General features: G+C 41.5%; 1 protein-coding gene across 1 annotated transcript; it reads right to left on the bottom strand.

Moving 5' to 3' along the window:
- Nucleotides 1-5,994: 5,994 nt before the first annotated feature.
- LOC309401087 (leukotriene B4 receptor 1-like) lies at nt 5,995-18,220 on the bottom strand. The gene is made up of 2 exons (XM_081970037.1): nt 18,064-18,220; nt 5,995-7,938 (listed from the first exon to the last, which is right to left on the bottom strand). The coding sequence occupies exon 2, from the start codon at nt 7,903-7,905 to the stop codon at nt 6,811-6,813; it is 1,095 nt and encodes a 364-aa protein (XP_081826163.1). The 5' UTR covers nt 7,906-7,938; nt 18,064-18,220; the 3' UTR covers nt 5,995-6,810.
- Between the last annotated feature and the right edge of the window lie 412 nt (nt 18,221-18,632).

Below are 18,632 nucleotides of genomic sequence, written 5' to 3'. Positions count from 1 at the left end.
TTAATTATCTTTATATTATCATATTCAATCAGTTAACAACTCAGTTTTATTATCATATATAGGAGTAAACCACATATCTCAGCCTTATATTTCCCATATAACAGTTTCTAATTGTCTGATTTTTTTCCTAGTAAGTCTTTTGTCCCACTTCTCTATTCCTATCTTCTCTCTTTTTGTTTTGACATGTCCACCCTCTTCAATTTTCCCCAAGCCACTGTCAAACCCAGTGAAATCTTTTATATTTCCCTTTGTTGGGACATAACCCCCCTTCTTCAGTTTTCCCTATGCCACTGTCAAACCCAATGAAGTTTTTTCTCTGCTTTTTATTTTCCACCATTTCTACTCCTTCATTATCCTCCCTCTTCCTTCACATCTTCCTTCACTTCCTGCTTCTCCTCAATATCTAATTTCAAAATTCTATTTAGACTTGATTTTAATGATTTATGCATATTTTTTATAATTTCACGTAGTTCTTCAAATTCCCACCTTGCAATAATGTCCAGTTCCAAAATTACAGTTAGTTATACAGTTTTTATTTCAGAGTTCTGGTCCACCTTAAATTTAGCTAATTCAGCTAATGTGAAGAGGTAGAGAAGTGGGAGCCATGTTGATCCTTTGTTCTCCCTTCGGCAAAAAAATCCTTCGTATTTTCTCAGTTCTTGACTTTATTTTGTTTCTTCTTGTTACCTTCTACCTCTCGTTGGTTATAGTTGCTTAAAATATATTAATTGGAACAAACTCGAACACAGCAAATCTCCGGTATGTTTCTCTTCGCCTCCTGCTTTTTCCAAATTCTGATTTATGACAATTGGTTAATTAAAACTTCCTGCTCAGAGTTTCACATTCTATTCGCTACATAGGCAAGATTAGGTTATCAGTGAGAAAATAGTGCTTTTTCTTGATTTCTTTTTCCTTGTTACATTCCACCTCTCATTAATTGGAGTTGCTTAAGATATGTTAGTTAGAAAAAACTCGAACAAAGCAAATCTCAGTATGTTTTGTTTCCATTTCACCCTCCTAATCTCTTTTAAAAAACACAATCTTTTCAAATCCAAATTTAAAGTTTGTGTTTGAGTGGGTTTGTCACTTCTCTGCTTTCTTCTTTCTGTCTCCAAATTGCTTAAAGCAAATGGCTCTTTTGGGGCTAGTGATTTAACCCTCCATTTTCCTTTTTTTCTGCCAAAATCCTGATCTGTCCATCAATATTATTTATACTCTCAAGGTTCTTTGCATTTTCCAAATTCTGATTTATGAGTGTGGGTTAATTAGATCTTCTTACCAGGCTTTTCATCCTGTCTCCTGCATGCTACTTCTCAGTTGCTTTGGCCTGGTGAGCTTCTTCTACAGCTATGTTGCCATGCTGCCTCCCTGACGCCGATTCAGAGAGCAAATTTCTGACCTATGAGGGACCTGTTGCACTCCCTCTGGGTCTAATGAGACGCTGTCCCTTTTTCATCCCCACCCTGGGAGGTTCTGATTCAAAAAGGATCTCGGCATTGGTTTGTCAGACAGAGTTCATGTGAGGCTCTTCAGAGTTCATACCTTCCTTGTCTGTCCAGCTGGAGAAGTTCTGGTCTAATCCCGGGCCAATCTAATTTCTGAAGGGATGAGATTCCAAAGAGAGGGAGCCATCACAATGAAGGTCCTCCTTCTGGGTCCCACCAGAGGTACTTATTTAGGGGACAGGACCCACAACATTCCTTGTCTCCTCGCTCTAGTGGTTCAGTTGGATGTGACCAGGTAAATTAGTCACAAGCCACGATGGGCTTTACAGGTGACAACCAGCACCTCGAATTGTACCTAGTAGCAAATTGGCAACCCATTGCAGCTCCCATTGGAGAGGTTTTTTTTAACAGATTATCAGAGTTGGACCTTACAGGTCATCTTGTCCAAGTCCCCTTTCAAGCAGGAGACTCTACACCATTTCTGACAAATGGCAGTCCAATCTCTTCTTGAAAGCCTCAAGTGATGAAGGCAACTTCTGTTCCATTGATTGATTGTTCTCACTGTCAGAAAGTTCCTCCTTGTTTCTAGATTGAATCTCTCCTTGATCAGTTTCCATCTATTATTCCTTTAGGTACTTTGGAAAATAGCTTGACCCCCTCCTCTCTGTGGCAGCCCCTCATCTATTGGAACACTGCTATCATGTCTCCACTGGTCCTTCTCTTCACTAGACTAGCCATGCTCAGTTCCTGTAACTGTTCTTCATATGTTTTAGTCTCCAGTCCTCTAATCATCCTGGTTGCTCTTCTCTGCACGTTTTCTAGAGTCTCAACATCTTTTTAATAGACCAAACTGGATGCAGTACTCTGGTTGTGGTCTTACTAGGGCTTTATAGAGTGGTATTAGTACCACTTGATCTTGATTGTATCCCTTTGTTAATGCAATTTAGGATTGCATTGGCTTTTTTGGCTGCCGCTGCACACTTCTGGCACATGTGCATGCTGAGTTCTGCACAAAACCATCTGGGACACTGCATTTCGATTCCTGAAAAACTGCTCTGCATTCAATATACCCATGAAGGATGAGTTTGTCCAGTATACAGGGCCTTTGCATGAATCTGTCAACCCTTCCACTCAGTCATCTCGCAAAGGCCATTTGTTTTGCCAAGAATATACTTCACTGAAACTGAAATGGTTGCAGAAGTAGCACAAACTGAATCTGAAGTTTTCCTGTGCAAACAACACAAAGGAACATTCCCTCTCCTCTCACCCCCCCCCTTCCCTGGTTATTCACTTGTTATCTGCAAATGTCAATCAGGTTGTTGTATATTGTTTAGGAAACATGCTCAGTTCCACGGTCCCCAGCTCTGCATATCCTTAGTTGACCTTGACTGGTATCTCACAGGGATAAGCTGGGTTTCCATTCCCCCCTTCTTCTTTACATTCCAATCTCTCCTCCCCGCTGCACTAATGTCAGGCTGTCAGCTGATGATGCTTGGATAGGTGTGATGCAACCATGACAGAATCTCTGGTTGCTTCTTATCAGAAAATTAATTCTGCTGCGTCAGGCTTCAAACATTCGTTCTGAGAATCTCTTCAGATTCCCACCACAGAATTACTCACCTGCTGCTGGAGTTACATGAAGAATTTCTGTAAATGTGCATGATTCACATAAATATCTGGGAGTTGACAAAAATATTTCCTCCCCGCCCCCAGAGGTGGGTTCCTGCCAGTTCTAACCTCTTCTATAGAAGAGGTTCCATAAATCTACCATGCCGTTTAGAACCGGCTCCAGCTCCCTCCCCTCGCCCATCCGCACCATGTTTGCCCCACCCGCCACTCACTGATTGGTTCACCAATCGCCCCACCCACCTCTAAGAGTCCTATCTAAACCTTAAAGTCTTAAAGCTGTCAAGTTTGAACATCCCTGGGGTTTTTTTTCTAAAGGGTTAGGGGTGCAAGGGTCTTATAACTTGACAGCTTTAAGACTTGCACACTTCAATGCCAGAGTTTCTGAGCCAATATGACTGGAGGAGGAATTCTGGGAGTTGAAGTCCACAAGTTTTAAAGCTATCAAGTTTGAACACCGCTGGGGTTTTTTTTTTTTCTAAAGGGTTACGGGTGCAAGGATCTTGTAACTTGACAGTTTTAAGACTTGTGTGCTTCAAATGCCATAGTTTCTGAGCCAACATTTTGTTTGCTAAGCAAGAGCATTGTTAAGTGAGTTTCACCACATTTTACAAGTTGGCCATGCCCACCCAGTCACATGACTGCCAAGCCACTCCCACCCAGTCACATGGCCAGCAAACCACTCCCAGAAAGTAGGCCACACCTACAGAAGAGGTTTTTAAAAAAATTGAAACCCACCACTGCTCCCACCCCCTGTCTCCTTTCAGAATGTACAAAGATTAGTGCAGAAATAGATTTCCTGTATTCATTTACAAAGGAAAGTAAATATTTATTTGTTTTGATAAAATTGTAAGATGCTGCATGCACCTTGAGGGCCGTGTAATGTTTGAAAATGCAGGTGGTCCTCGACTTACATTGTAAGATGCTGCATGCACCATGAGACAGTTCTTAAGTGAATTTTGCTCCATTTTATGACCTTTCTTGCCACATTTGTTAACTGAAGTTGTTACATTAGGAATATGGTAGTTAAGTGAATCTGGCTTCCTGATTGACTTTGCTGATCAGACGGCCTCAAAGGGGGACCGTATGATCCCAGGTTGTTGCAACCATCATAAATGCAAATCAGTTGCCAAGCATCTGAATTTTGGTCACAAGACACTGGGGATCTGCAATGGCTGTAAGTGTGAAAAATGGCCGTACGTCCCTTTTTTCAGTGCCATTGGAACTTTGAATGGTCACTAAATGAATTGTTGTAAGTCAAGGACTACCTGTAATTTGAAAAGTATGTTTTCCAATGCACAGGAAGGGAAAGATGCAGCTCTTGAATGCAGCTGTGTCTTGTCTCATGCACTGGTCATGGGATCCTGGGGAAAGATGCAGCTGCTTTCAAGAGATTTGTTTCAGTATCTCTTAGTATTCTGAAATATTTTTGTGAAATGAAACTACTATCCAATTCCAGGTGGGGACATGGTGGCTCAGTAGCTAAGACACTGAGTTTGTGGATCAGAAGGTCGGCAGTTCAGTGGTTTGAATCCCTAGTGCTATGTCACGGAGTGAACTCCCATTACTTGTCCCAGCTTCTGCCAACCTAGCAGTTCGAAAGCATGTACAAATACAAGTAGAAAAAATAGGAACTACCTTTGGTGGGAAGGTAACAGCGTTCCGTTCACCTTTAGTGTTTAGTCACCACATGGCCAGCCACATGACCACTGAGACGTCTTTGGACTTTGCTGCCTCTTCGGCTTTGAAACGGAGATGAGCACCGCCCCCTAGAGTCAGGGGACTAGAACATATGTGTGAGGGGAACCTTTACTTTTATCCAATCCCAAAAGCATCATTGACCTCCTTGAAGGAGTAAATAAGATGATTATTTCGATTTAGAGAGTAGGGGCTGTCCCAAAGCTTGCTACCAAGGAAAGAACAAGATAACAAAGCTAGATGGTAAGTTGCATCATGTTTTAGGGCTGTTTAAGAGACAGCCTCCCTCCACCCCTCCCTGAAGATAAGCCGGGCAGTCCTCAACATACAACCATTCATTTAGCAACCAAATTAAAATGGTACTGAAATTCTGGTTCCAATAATTTGAGGACTACCTGTAATTTAGGACATGGAAGGATGGTAGATCTAATGTCCCCAAATTAATCTGTTCTGCAATGTTTTGGTCTTCTGCCTTTCCATTTCAAAACTTTCAATTACCCTTTAGCAAAATATCTTTTAAGCATAGTCCCAATAAGCAAACAAAATGTTTGTATGTTGGTAGTCCAACATAAGATCCTGCTACAGTGTTGCACATTGAATGCTGCCCAAATTTCAGATGTATGCAGTTCCAACTACCATCGTATATTTAAAATACTTGCTCTTGTATGTAACTCTATGGCCAGGTGCTAATTATATATAATAAATGTATTTTTATTGTAATGCGGCTATGAAATACAGTTCAAAATGTTTGAGCATTAACTTTTCAGATTGGCCACTTAGAGGGATACATTGTTTTTTTGCAGATATCAGGACTTAAGCTCTTTATGATTCCTCTTTCTCATAAAATATAGAGATTGATAGAAGATAGATAGATAGATGATAGATGATAGATAGATAGATAGATAGATAGATAGATAGATAGATGATAGATAGATAGATAGATAGATAGATAGATAGATAGATAGATAGATATAAAAGTTTCCAATGCACATATGTGCTAGTTGTTCCCAACTCTAGGGGGTGGTACCCACCTCCATTTCAAAGCCGAAGAGCCAGCGCTGTCTGAAGATGTCTCCATGTTCATGTGGCCGACATGACTAAATGTCGAAGGTATCTGGAATGCTGTTACATAGGTGGTCACTATTTTTTTACTTGCATTTTTACATGCTTTCGAATTGCTAGGTTGGCAGAAGCTTGGAAAAGTAATGGGAGCTCACTTCATTACGCAGCGCTAGGGATTCGAACAGCTGAACTGCCAACCTTTCTGATCAACAAGCTCAGTGTCTTAGCCACTGAGTCACCAAGTCAATAGATAGGTAGAAAGATAGATGGAAGAAAGATGAGAGAGAGAGAGAGATATGAAATAATAATATTCAGGGCAACAAAACACTTCAATAATACTAACAAAAATATTAACAGAAGTAGTTAAATAAAAGATGAAAAGAGGGAAGGTTTCAAGGGGGAATATCAATGGTAAACAAAGCATTAAGCACATTTTTCTTCTCTCAAGACAATTGCAAACTAACTAATGCTTAAAAACAGGGAGGGAAGTGTTCCACAAAAGTTATGTCAATTGTTTTGAAAGTGGAAAAAAGAGGAAACAAGGGTTTGGGTTTGTCTAAAACTGAAATTGGACAAACCATGCTCTGATTTTAGATGTAGAATCAGGGTGAGGACAGACTCTATGCAAATTTCATGGCTCTAAAGGTTAGTGCTTAATGAACATAAAGTCATCAATCCATCTTTTCACATGTTCAGAGAGATTTTCACCATTCTTGCAACAATCCTTGGAATCCTTCCTAAACATAATATTTTAATATAATGACAGATTTTAAAAAAAACCTCATATTTAGTCCCTAAAATTAAGACATTGCAAGCCGTGTTGCAGAACGAAATGAGTAAGAAATGAAACTGCCTACCTCGTACAAAATATAATTGAAGAAGGTATAGAGAAAAGTAAGAAACAACATTTCTATAGCACTTCAGAAGACCTTGAAAAAACTGGCAAAAAAATTCTGAATGTCCACCCTTGTCTGTTGTTTCAAGTTGAAGAAAGCAGCTTCAAGCTTCTTCCACCTTCTTGAGCTGAGCTACTCTCTGTTGGGTTAGTAGACATAGTTAAGGAGTCAGGCTTCCCATTATTTAAGGGTTCTGTGTTGACATCTCGGTCGCGGAAGGTACCATGTTTCATGCTGGAAACCTCTGAGGCTGTTCCTTCGAAGAGTTTGGCCATGAAACCAATACCAGATGATCGGATTAAGGAGCCGCCACTGAACGTGTAAAGGATGGGGTTGACGCTGCTGCTGAAGAAGGCAAGAGCCACCAAAATGGGCCTAGCCATCTTCCCTGCTTTTGTAACCTTTACCGAGCCGCTCCACAGGCCAATCACATCTAAAAGGTTGACAATATGGTAAGGAAGCCAGAAAAGGGCAAAGGCGACCACAATGAGGCTAATGAGTCGGCTGGTCCGGCGTTTCTGGCGGAAGCGCGTCTCCTTGAGTCGTTGGCTGATCATCCCGTAGCTGTAGACGACAATGGCAAAAGGCAGCAGAAACCCAGTGATGGTTTCGAAGAGGTTGTGGAAGACCAACTCCTTGACTTCTCGGTGACACAATATGCAGTACGCCGTGATGTTGCGAGTAACCACTTTCCGGTAGACGAGAGAAGGCGCAGCTAAGAAAAGACTCATCACCCAAATCGCCAACACCAAAAGCCGGATGGTGCGCCTGGTGCGGATTTTCTGTGAGACGAAAGGTTTGGAAACGGCCAGGCAACGGTCAAGGCTCATGAGAGCAATGAGGTAAACGCTGGCGTACATGCTGACCCCACAGATGTAGTAGCAGATTTGGCAGACCGCCTGACCCATCTCCCATTTCTTGGCACTTAGGAATCGCAGGAAGAGAGGCGCTGTGAGGAGCACCGCCAGGTCAGCGATGGCTAAATGGAGAATGAGGAGACAGGTGACCGTCCGCTTGCGAACCCAGCAGATGGCCGTCCACACTACGAAGGCATTGCCGGGGAATCCCAAGACGAAGGCAAGCGACAGCACCCCTATGCCTATCGACGCTCCTGCCAAAGGATTGGTAGAACCGGAAGAATTGGAAGGATTGATTTGGGTTTCAATACAAGTAGCCATGGTCCCTTTGGATGTCAGAAGGTGGAGTAGGCACTGTGGGGAAAAAAAGAAGAGAAGCAGAAAACATTGTTAGAATCCTGGGTGCCACTTTTTTCCTCCACCTTAAAAGAAACATAGTTCTTAACTTATCAACAACTGACAGTAATTCAGTCCTCTACGATGATAATTTTTGAGCTTCCTGTCCAAGAACATTCAGTTGTCTCAGCTACAAATTTTCACAGTTTCAGTCACAAACTGACTTCCGTGGACCTTATTTCATACTTAAGTGGTCAGTAGAGAGGGCGTGCCAGTGGTGCTATTCACTTACCTTCCATACCAGTTAGCAAATGTAAGCACACCCTCTCCAGGCATGCGCTGAGCCTTCCATACATTCGCTTTGGCTCAACAAAGTGCCTAAATGGGATGGCATAGAGCCGAGGTGGGTGAGTGGGGCTTCCGCTACCGATTCAGGCAAATGAGTCTGAACCAGTGGAATATCACCTCTGAGGTGTGCATAAGTGCACTAGTGCACCTATCGTCCCTGTCATTGTATTTTTATTCTCTTATGCTTGCTCTCATTTTTGTTTAACAAATTCCAATAAACAAATTAAAATAAACATTCAAAAGAGGCCTGTATTGGGAGTATTGCCAGCTGGCCTAATGAAGTGTCTCAAAACCTAGCTAGAGGAAGAACTGGGAAAAGAAACAAAACCACCCCACCCACCCCGAAATTAAGGTTCCTTCTTGTGCCCAATTATAGTGCTCTGTTTTATTGTCCAACAACATTAAGCCTTTGTGTGAATGTGGTAGGACTTCTATGATTCTTTCCCCCCTGAAACTTCAAGAATAGCTTATGTAAGAGTGAATAGTCAGGGGCAACTCCAAGTATAAGGAGTTGCCCCTGACTATAACCAAACCTAAGCTGAAAAAAATCTGGCCAATACTTGGTGAAGAACAGGGGTGGGACTGAAAAATTGTAACAATCAGGCTCCTGAGGTCTTCCTTGAGCCTCCAGGAGGGCGAAAATGCCCCCCCCCCACCGGGCTCTGGAGAATCTTTGGAAGCTACAAACAGGCCAGTTTCTAAACTTTCAGAACTTCCAGTAGACCTGTTTTTTGCTCTCTTCCCAGGCTCCGGAAACTTTTCCCTAGTCGCCAGGAGGATGAAAACAATCTCCCTCTGGCTCTGGAGGCCTTCCAGAAGCTGGAAATGGACCCATTTCCAGACTTCCAGAACGTCCGGTAGGCTGGTCTTTACCCTCCCAGAACATCCACATGGGCCCTGTACCTATGTGGCATAAGTACAGGGTCCACTCCTAGGAGGGGAGGGGAGGGTCATCCAGTACTTGCAACAACTGGTTTGTTGAACCGAATGCAAAATTAGCATCTGGTTCACCGGAACCAGTCCGAACTGGCTTAATCCCACCCCTGGTGAAGAAAGAGAGACACAACGATTTAACTTTCCTGCATCTAATAGTTTATAACGAATAAGATAATTTGTTGTGAGTCATATCTCTTCTTGATAGGTTTTATAGGCTTAACAGATGCTGGGCACAGACTCCCGTGCTAAGGGTTACCATGTTAATTTCCCACAAAGAGAGAGGGACTTCATCAAGGGAAATTAAAATTGATTGTGTGCTCAATATTGCTGAGAAGAACCTTATTGGGAAAGGAAAATTGGAAGCGAAAAAGAAAGTTTGGTAAGCTAAAAGCAGGTTCTAAGTTTATCCCTGGGCAAGGCGAGATTGGGTGCTGAGATATTTTTGGATAAATATCACAGTAGGTATAAACATCTAATCCTATTGATTGTTCAGGAGTTACAACTATCCAAGTTTGCAATCTGGTTTCATTGAATGCATCTTAAAGCAAAAATATTCTTTTAAGAAATAAGCTGTATTGTTAGGGTTTTATTTTTAGCAGCATGAACAAGAGTCTCCAAGTCCAGAAGTTTGCATCTTTCCAAAACAAATTACATACGAATAGTGGATGCTACATTTTCATCAACAGAGTTACCTTGGGGGAATTTATTTATTTATGTATCCTACATCCTACCTTCATTATTCTTATAAAGCTACTGAATGGAATATGACAGTGATGACTAACCTTTTTCCGGACGGAGTGCACAAAGTGCCCAAACCCCCAAAACACAATGTACTCCCCCATGCATGTGCCCCATCCCCGTGCATGTGCTCACCCCCACATGCCCCCACCCCACACACATGCACACATGTCCCCCTTGCACATACACACACACTCGCATGCACACACGTCAAAGACCCAAAGACCAGCTGGCTGGCGGGTGGTGCATGCACATGCGTGGTTGAGCTGAATTGGGATGACGGCTAGCATGCCCTCAAAGAGGGCCCTGCGTGCCACCTCTGGCACGCACGCCATAGGTTTGCCATCATGGGAATATGTTGCAATTGTAATTACCTAATGGGCAATCACCTAAATATGAGCCAACAATGTTCAGCAGCAGCCAAATAAGGCAATGCAGTACTAGGCTGCATTAATAGAGGGATAAAATCAAGTTTACATGAAGTTGGAGTACTGTTTTACAAGGCCTTAGTAAGACCACACTTGGAATACTGCAAGATGTTGAGACTCTAGAAAGAGTGCAGAGGAGAGCAACCGAGATGATTAGGGGACTGAAGGCTAAACTATACAAAGAACGGTTGCAAATCCTCTTTTTAGTTTTACTTTCAAATAACTAGGGGAGACATGATAGCAGTGTTCCAATATCTCAGAGGCTGCCACAAAGAAGAAGGAGTCAAGCTATTCTCCAAAGCACCTGAGGGTAGGACAAGAAGCAATGGGTGGAAACTAATCAAGGAGAGAAGCAACCTAGAACTAAGGAGAAAATTCCTAATGATGAGAGGTGAGAGCAATCAACCAATGGAATAGCTTGCCCAGATGTTGTGAGTGCTCCATCACTGGAGGCTTTCAAAAAGTGACTGGACCACCATTTGTCTAAAATGGTATAAGGTCTCCTACTCGGGCAAGAGGTTAGACCAAAAGACCTCCAAGATCCCTTCCAACTCTAATATTATTGTTCTATGTTCACTTTCGGTTAAACAAAAATCTGTAGAATGAGGAAAAAGTGAAACCTTTATTTGTATTTTATTTCTTTCATAATTATTGCTTTGTGTTTTCATTGTTTTATTTTCTTCTACATTTCTCACAGTCACTCAGAATTGAGTAAGTTCTAGAAATTGATAGTGGTGCTGAAAAAAAGTGACTTACAACCAGTCTTTGCACTTATAGCACATGTATCAAACTCTTGGCGTCACATTGCTGTTACATGACATATCACAACGTTTTTTCTTCTTCAAGGAGCTTTGAGGGGGGAGCATGGCCTCGCCAGTTGGACACACTTGATTTATAGCATCCCCACACAGCCAAAATTCAAGTGCTTGGGAAAAAACTTTATATACAATAGTTGCAGAATCCTGGCATCAAGTGTTTTCTTTTTGCAACCTTGCCCCAGGGGCTTCTGACAAGTAAAATCAAAGACGAAAATGGGCTCGCTTAATGACTACAGAAAAAAAGGTCATAAAATCAGGAGCAACTCGCTTAAAGATTGCATTGCTTAGTGACAGGGGTTCCAATCCCAATCATGTTTGTAAGTGTGGACTACTTATAGTTCTCTGGACAACAAGATGGTGGTAGGCTGTTCACTTCTTGTAAGGTGTTTCCCCCCATCCCCATCCCCATCTCGGTCTACCATCCAGGGGTAGGCTTCAAAAATTTCAGCAATGGGTTCTCTGCCCGGTTGCCTGGTGGGCGTGGCCATGATGGGTGTGGCCTAGTCTACCTCCTGCACCATGGCAGAGGGGGGCATTTTTGCCCTCCACAGGCTCCAGTGGTTTTCCTCGAGCCTCTGAGAGGGTGAAAACTGCCTCCCCCTGACTTCGGAAGTGCTCCAGAGGCTGGAAACAGACCCATTCCAGGAGGCCCATTTTCCCCCTCCTCGAGCCTCCATGCATACCTTGCATCCAAAAATGGCTGCGTGGAGACTCCTGGGAGGGGAGGGATAGGGGCAGCCAGCCAGGAGGGGCCGGCCAGTGGATACATTTAGGAATGTGTCCACTATTCTAAATTCTAATTAGGTAAACTTTGAATGGGAGCATAGTGCCAACCTTCAGCTTAACTTTTCTTTTTCAAAAATGTCTGTGAGCCTCCGAGAACACTAGGAAAAGTGGGTGGGGCCAGCCAGGGATGGAATTTGGAGGTTCTTGGACCTGGCCAAAATGTTAGCTACAGGTTCTCCAGAACCTGGGTGAACCTGTAGCAGCCCACCCCTGCTACCGTCCCAGCTTCAGTCCTGAATACTGAACAATACAGAAATATTTTGCTCAACACTTCTAATTTAACTGGTTTTGATCTAGTTGTATGATACGGCAAACTGTTTTTGTTCTTTGTTTTCATCGCACCCTATCAGAAGATTTTACCTATGGGTAGGCTTCCCATCCAAATTGAAGTTTAGCATTTTAAGGATAAACAGTGGATAAACCCGACAATCACTGTGAGCTAAAAGTACACAAACTTCTAGTTCTCCTATGCTGGTGGAGCAATTTCCTTTGCAGTTGTTACACAAATTGTGGGGCAACAATTTAATGATGTGGAAATAATGGGAAGTAGACTTTGGATATGAAATTGCTGCTTAGGGTGACTTTCTTTCTTTCTTCCTTCCTTCCTTTCCTTCTTTCCTTCTCTCTCTCTCCCTCTCCCTTCCTTTCTTTTTATTTCTCTCTCTCTCTCTTTCTCTCTAACTACACCTCTCTCTCTCGCTCTCTCTCTCTTTCTTTCTTTCTTTCTTTCTTTCTTTCTTTCTTTCTTTCTTTTTTCTCCTTCCTTCCACCCTCCCTCCACCTATCCTTCTTTCTTTCTTTCTTTCTTTCTTTCTTTCTTTCTTTCTTTCTTTCTTTCTTTCTTTCTTTCTCTCTCTCTTTCTCTCATTTGCTTCCTTACATGAAGCAGGTAAATCAAAGTGGAAAGAAATGTTACGATTTTGTGTGATTTCCAGAAAAAAGATGATGCATCCTTTCCTTTCAGTCAAGGTTAGAATAAGAGGAACTGCAATTTTTTTTTTTCGGGCACACACAATTTTTTGGTTTGTACCTTATTGTGGTTTAATGTTGATGGAACAGATTGTTCTCCATCTCCACTTGGGCTATGTTCTCCACATAACCCAAGTGATTAGCAACAACTCATCTGCATATATCTGGACAACTACTTATTATCAGTGAAAGGGTACCAAAAAGTGTGCCTCTTTGTTGGCAACCAAAGGGAGTCCAAAATCCTCATATAACCAAAGCTAATGTAAGAATAACCTTCACTGGTCCCCCACCAGATTAGATTATGATGGCTGGGGAATTTTGGGAGTTGGTCCATTAGTCTTAAAGTTGCTGAGTTGGGGGAAACACAAGCTTAGATTATTTAAAAGGGTAGAACAAGAAGCAATGGGTCAAAACTAATCATGAAGAGAACCAACTTAGAACTAAGGAGAAATTTCCTGACAGAACAATTAATCAATGGAACAACTTGCCTCCAGAAGTTGTGAATGCTCCTACACTGGAAGTTTTAAAGAAGATGTTGGACAACCATTTGTCTGAAGTGGTGTAGGGTTTCCTGCCTAAGCAGGGGGGGTGGAGTAGAAAACGTCCATGATCTCTTCCAACTCTGTTATTCTAAATTCTAATTAGATAAACTTCGAATGGTAGCATATTGCCGACCTTCAGCATAACTTTCTTTTTCAAAAATACCTGTGAGGTTCCAAGAACACCAAGAAAAGCTCTACTCTACTGTTCATTTAGGAATGTGTCCACTTGCCCAGGAAAAAAAAAGGGTAAGCAATATTCTGAAGGACCAGAAACCAGTTACAGAACATTCGTTTCCCTTCTGTTATCCCATCTGGTAGGGCTGCCCTTTTGAAACAGCATCCACAGAGAAGTTTTCATCACTGCAGTTGACCAAGTAAGTAAGTAAGTATGTTTATTGGGTGACACCCCACCACCACCAGATGAAACTGCTGGAGTGCAAATGCTCAATTTTAATGACCTATGTCCAGTGGTGAGATTCAGCCAGTTTGCACCACCTTGCGAGAACCGGTTGTTAACTTCCTGAGAAGTTTGGTGAACTGATTGTTGGTAGAAATCATTAGGGCAGAGAACTGGTTGTTAAATTATTTGAATCTCACCACTGCCTATGTCTATGGAGATAATCCAAGAAGCGTCTTCAGCTTTGACTGGATAGTGGAGAATGGAAAGATTTATACTCCTTGCAGACAGCTGGTCATTTGCATTCTTTTAGTGAGTTGTTAAGGCCACCTGGAGGTTTATTTATGTCCTCAGGGTCCCCTGAGTAGTGCAAATGGGTGTGGAGCCTTCTTGGAACTGTTGAAAGGACCGTGTTGGACCCAAGTAGCCTTAATCACTGACTAAAAAGGATGCAAATGACCAGCTGTCTTCAAGGAGTATAAATTCTTCCATTCCCCACCATCCAGTCAGAGCTGAAGAAGCTTCTTGGATGAGAAGCAAAATGTCCTCAAAGCTATTACGTTCAGAGGAAAACCAGAAAGTGCAGTTGCCTCTTGCAAAAAAAGCACATTTAGGACTTTAATGGCCTATGTTTCTTCACAGTTACTTGTGTACAGGGCAAGACAAGGACATTATTTCAATTTCCTGACATCTGGGTACCCTGTATTTTCACAACCTTCATTTGCTCCCATGAGCATTAGGGGAAGCTAACCACATATTTCCAAATTGTGTGTGGATTTTCAGTATACTCCCCACCATAGGTAGGACTCAGTTGCTGAAGACTGAGAACATAGAACATAGAGTTGGAAAGGACCTTGCAAGACTTCTAGTCCAACCCCTGTTCAGGCAGGAGATCCTATAACATTTCAGACAAATGGTTGTCCAGTCTCTTTTTGAAACCCTCCTGTGATGGAGCACCCATAACTTCTGAATGCAGGCTATTCCATTGGTTGATTGTTCTAACAGTTAGGAACGTAATCCTTAGTTATGTGTTGCTTCTCTCCTTGGTTAATTTCCATCCGTTGTTCCTTGCCTTGCCTTTTGGTTCTTTGGGAAATAGTTTGACTCCTTTATCTTTGTAGAAACCCCTCAAATATTGGAACACTGCTATCATGTCATCTCTAGTCCTTCTTTTCACTAGATTACACATACCCAATTTCTGCAACTGTCCTTCACATGTTTTAGCCTGCAGCACTCTAATCATCCTTGTTGCTCTTCACTGCACTCTTTCCAGAGTCTCAGCATCTTTTTTATATTGTGGATGCAGTATCCTTTGTAAAGTGAAACTAGAACATTATGTGATCTTGATTCTACTCCTCTATTAATGCAGTCAAGGGTTGCATTGGCTTTTTTAGCTGCTGCCAAAACAAGCAATGCTTTCCCCTTTCCCACTCCCGCTTCCTAGAACCTATTTTTTAAAGAGAATTAAAACCTGATTCTAGATTTGAAGTATACCCTGAAGTATAGCCCTTGGCAGTTGATTCTGAACTGTTCTTATTTTCTGGTGCTGCTGAAAAAAAAAAAACCTTCTTCTGACCGTCCTCATACTTACGTCTGTCATAGTGTACCTACTGTCACATTATCACAAGTAAGCCAACAACAATATGTTTTATTACTGTTACAGTGTCCTGAGATCATTAGTGATTGCCATTTGCGTCCTTCTCCACTGACGTCCGACAAACAAAGTCATTGGGGGAGACCTGATTCACTAAAAAGCTGCATGACTCACTTAACGGCAAAAAAAAAGTTATAAAATTGAGCATGGTGACAGCGTGATACATTTAATGATAGCGACAGAGGTTCCAGTCCGAAGTGGCTATAAATTGAGGATTAACTGTATCTGCAGGTTGTCTGAATCATAGTTAACGCAGAAGAATTGCCAACAACATGTTACACAAACCTAGAACGGAATGTGCAAGGTTTAAGATAGACAGAGAGCTTTTGATGTTTTTAAGTTCATTAAATTCTGCCATCTTTTATTTAAAGGAAAGAAAATGAAGACCATTGCTAAGCTTACACTGACCGGCTTTCTTTCTTTCTTTTCTTTTTTTCTTTCTTTTTTTCTTTCTTTCTTTCTTTCTTTCTTTCTTTCTTTCTTTCTTTTCTTCTTTCTTTCCTTCCTTCCCTCCCTTTCCCTTCCCTTCCCTTTGCCTGCCTGCCTGCCTCTGAAGGCATTGATCAAGAACAGAGGATGATTAGGGCCAATTTGTGTCCAATATCTTAAGTTAATATCTGCCATGCAGGAAAGATGATGTTAGAAAGTAATAATAATCCAAGAAAATGCATTGCATGATTTAGTCGTATACAGGTAGTCCTCAACTTGCAACAGTTCATTTAGTGACAACATTACAACAGCACTGAAAAAAAGTGACTTATGACCGTTTCTCACACAATCTTTGCAGCATGCCCGTGGTCAGAATTCAGGTACTTGGCAACCAGCTCCGTGTTTATGACAGTTGCCGTGTCCCAAGGACACCTTTTGCGACCTTCTGACCAGCAAAGTCAACCTGGAAGCCAAATTCACTTAACGACCATGCTACTAACCCTAACCTTGCTGGGATTCCTTTACCAACGGTGGCATGAAAGGTCGTTAAATGGGGCAGAACTCACTTAACAAATGTTTCACTTGTCAGCAGAAATTTTAGTGGTCGTAAATCGAGGATTACCTGTAAATCATGTTACATCTCCCTACTTTTTTCTTGCTTAAGAAAACCAGCAGAGCCTGCTCTTTTCAATAATAATAATGATAATGATAATGATAATGATAATGAAGGAGAAAGAGGAGGAGGAGGAGGAGGAGGAGGAGGAGGAGGAGGAGGAGGAGGAGGAGGAGAAGGAGAAGGAGAAGGAGAAGAAGAAGAAGAAGAAGAAGAAGAAGAAGAAGAAGAAGAAGAAGAAGAAGAAGAAGAAGAAGACAGATTGTAAAATGAAAGTTTAGAATGAAGAAAAGGAATAGATTACAATACAATAGCAATAACAATCTCTGTTGCTTAACAATGGCAAAGTCTATACTTTAATCTGTGGAACAGAATCTATGCCAGTCAGCGTCAAGAATGTTAGGACCACAAGATTAAAATTTTGGCTGATCTGTGAAAGGAAAACATCTCTTCTAAGATTATGGTTTGCAGAATCTGCAGACTCCTTATCTAAAATCAACAATCGAAATTTGGAGTCCCATTTCTCTCACATGTCCATTTATGCAGATTAAACCGATTATCCCCACAGAGAAAGTCAAATCAGAACAAAAACATCTTCTGTGGGGGGAGCAGAAAGATATGTTTTGCAAAACTACCTTAATTATGACATGATTATTGTAGGCAAAGAAAGCGCCGCATTTTCTAGAAAATTGAAAGAGGCTTTCTCACAAACAGCTTTTCAAAAACGGAGATCACCTCAGAAAAAGAAAAGGGGGGGGATATCTCTTTACATTCAACCCCTAACAAACGTTGTCTCTCAACTTTTCAACATTGGAGATGTAACAAACATGCTCTTTTACCTACCAAACATAATAATAATAATAATAATAATAATAATAATAATAATAATAATAATAATAATAATAATAATAATAATAATAACAACAACAATAACAATAACAATAAACACATAGTTGAAGTCACCAGCTGAGCAAACTGTGAAGCCGTGAGGTCAAATAAATCTGAATTTGCCCATTTTCCCCTCAAAATCTCAGCTCTAGCAACCTGACCATACGAAATGTGGAAGCGGGTGGAAATTGCAGGGGATAAAACAGTTTTCCTCAGTAGGTAATTCACAAAGACTTTCACTATTGCCCTGGACTGATTTATCTCATAAAGTTGTCATGGGGTCAAATGAGAGAAGTCACAGACCATTATGGGAAACTGGAAAGAAGGATAAGCTGTAAACGCTACCATGATTTATTCGTAACCCAACACTCCTCCCGAGGAGCAGCGTTCCTTGACATCCCACACAGCTTCCAACATTTCATGTGTTCTTATTCATGTTTATTCTTATTTCTGTTATCTTCTACATGGGTGACAAGCTAAATAAATAAAACAAAACAAAACCCTTCTTCTTCAACTACGCAGTCTTCAGAAGCTCTGTGCACAATCCAGCTCGTCTCACACAACTTCTTTATATTGAGATGAGAATAGCATGCTTACCCTTCAATTTTCTTTCTCTGCTCTTCTTTCAAACTCTTGCTTCTGTCTTCAGATCAGCCTCTCCCTCCCTCTCTCTCTCTGTGTCTTGTCCTTTGGGGAGGTGTTTTTTTTTCCCTCCTTTTTTTTTTGCTCAATTTCTTTTTTTGGTCATAGCACCTTCCACTAACTTAAAAAGGAAGTGATAGCAACTTTCAGAAAAGTTGGGTAAGAGATTTCTTTTTTTAAAAAAACGATGAGTTATTATAGATAAAGTCAGCTATTGGGGTTGATTTTGTGTGTGTGTGTGTATGTGTGTGCGTGCATGAGTGATTATGAGTGCTCATGTGCACTGATGTCGCATTCTTTCTTGTCCTTTTTGGCTTCTGGAGATCGTGAACTCAAGCTGCCTGGTTGTTGTTTTTCCCTTTTCCCCCATTTTGTTTTAAACCCTTAAGAGAGTGTAGAGCTGTAAAAATGCATATTCATAGAGGTTTAGAATAGAATAGAATAACAGAGTTGGAAGGGACCTTGGAGGTCTTCTACTCCACCCCCCCCTGCTTAGTCAGGAAACCCCACACCACTTCAGACAA

The sequence above is a fragment of the Natrix helvetica genome (genome assembly GCF_964273705.1).
Source record: "Natrix helvetica genome assembly, chromosome: Z".
Classification (NCBI taxonomy): domain Eukaryota; kingdom Metazoa; phylum Chordata; class Lepidosauria; order Squamata; family Natricidae; genus Natrix; species Natrix helvetica.
The sequence above is the reverse complement of the archived record's forward strand: the minus strand, read 5'-3'. Positions and strand labels throughout refer to the sequence as shown.

Excerpts from the sequence above, each read along its gene's own strand:
- LOC309401087 (XM_081970037.1), bottom strand. The coding sequence starts at position 7,905 with ATGGCTACTTGTATTGAAACCCAAATCAATCCTTCCAATTCTTCCGGT.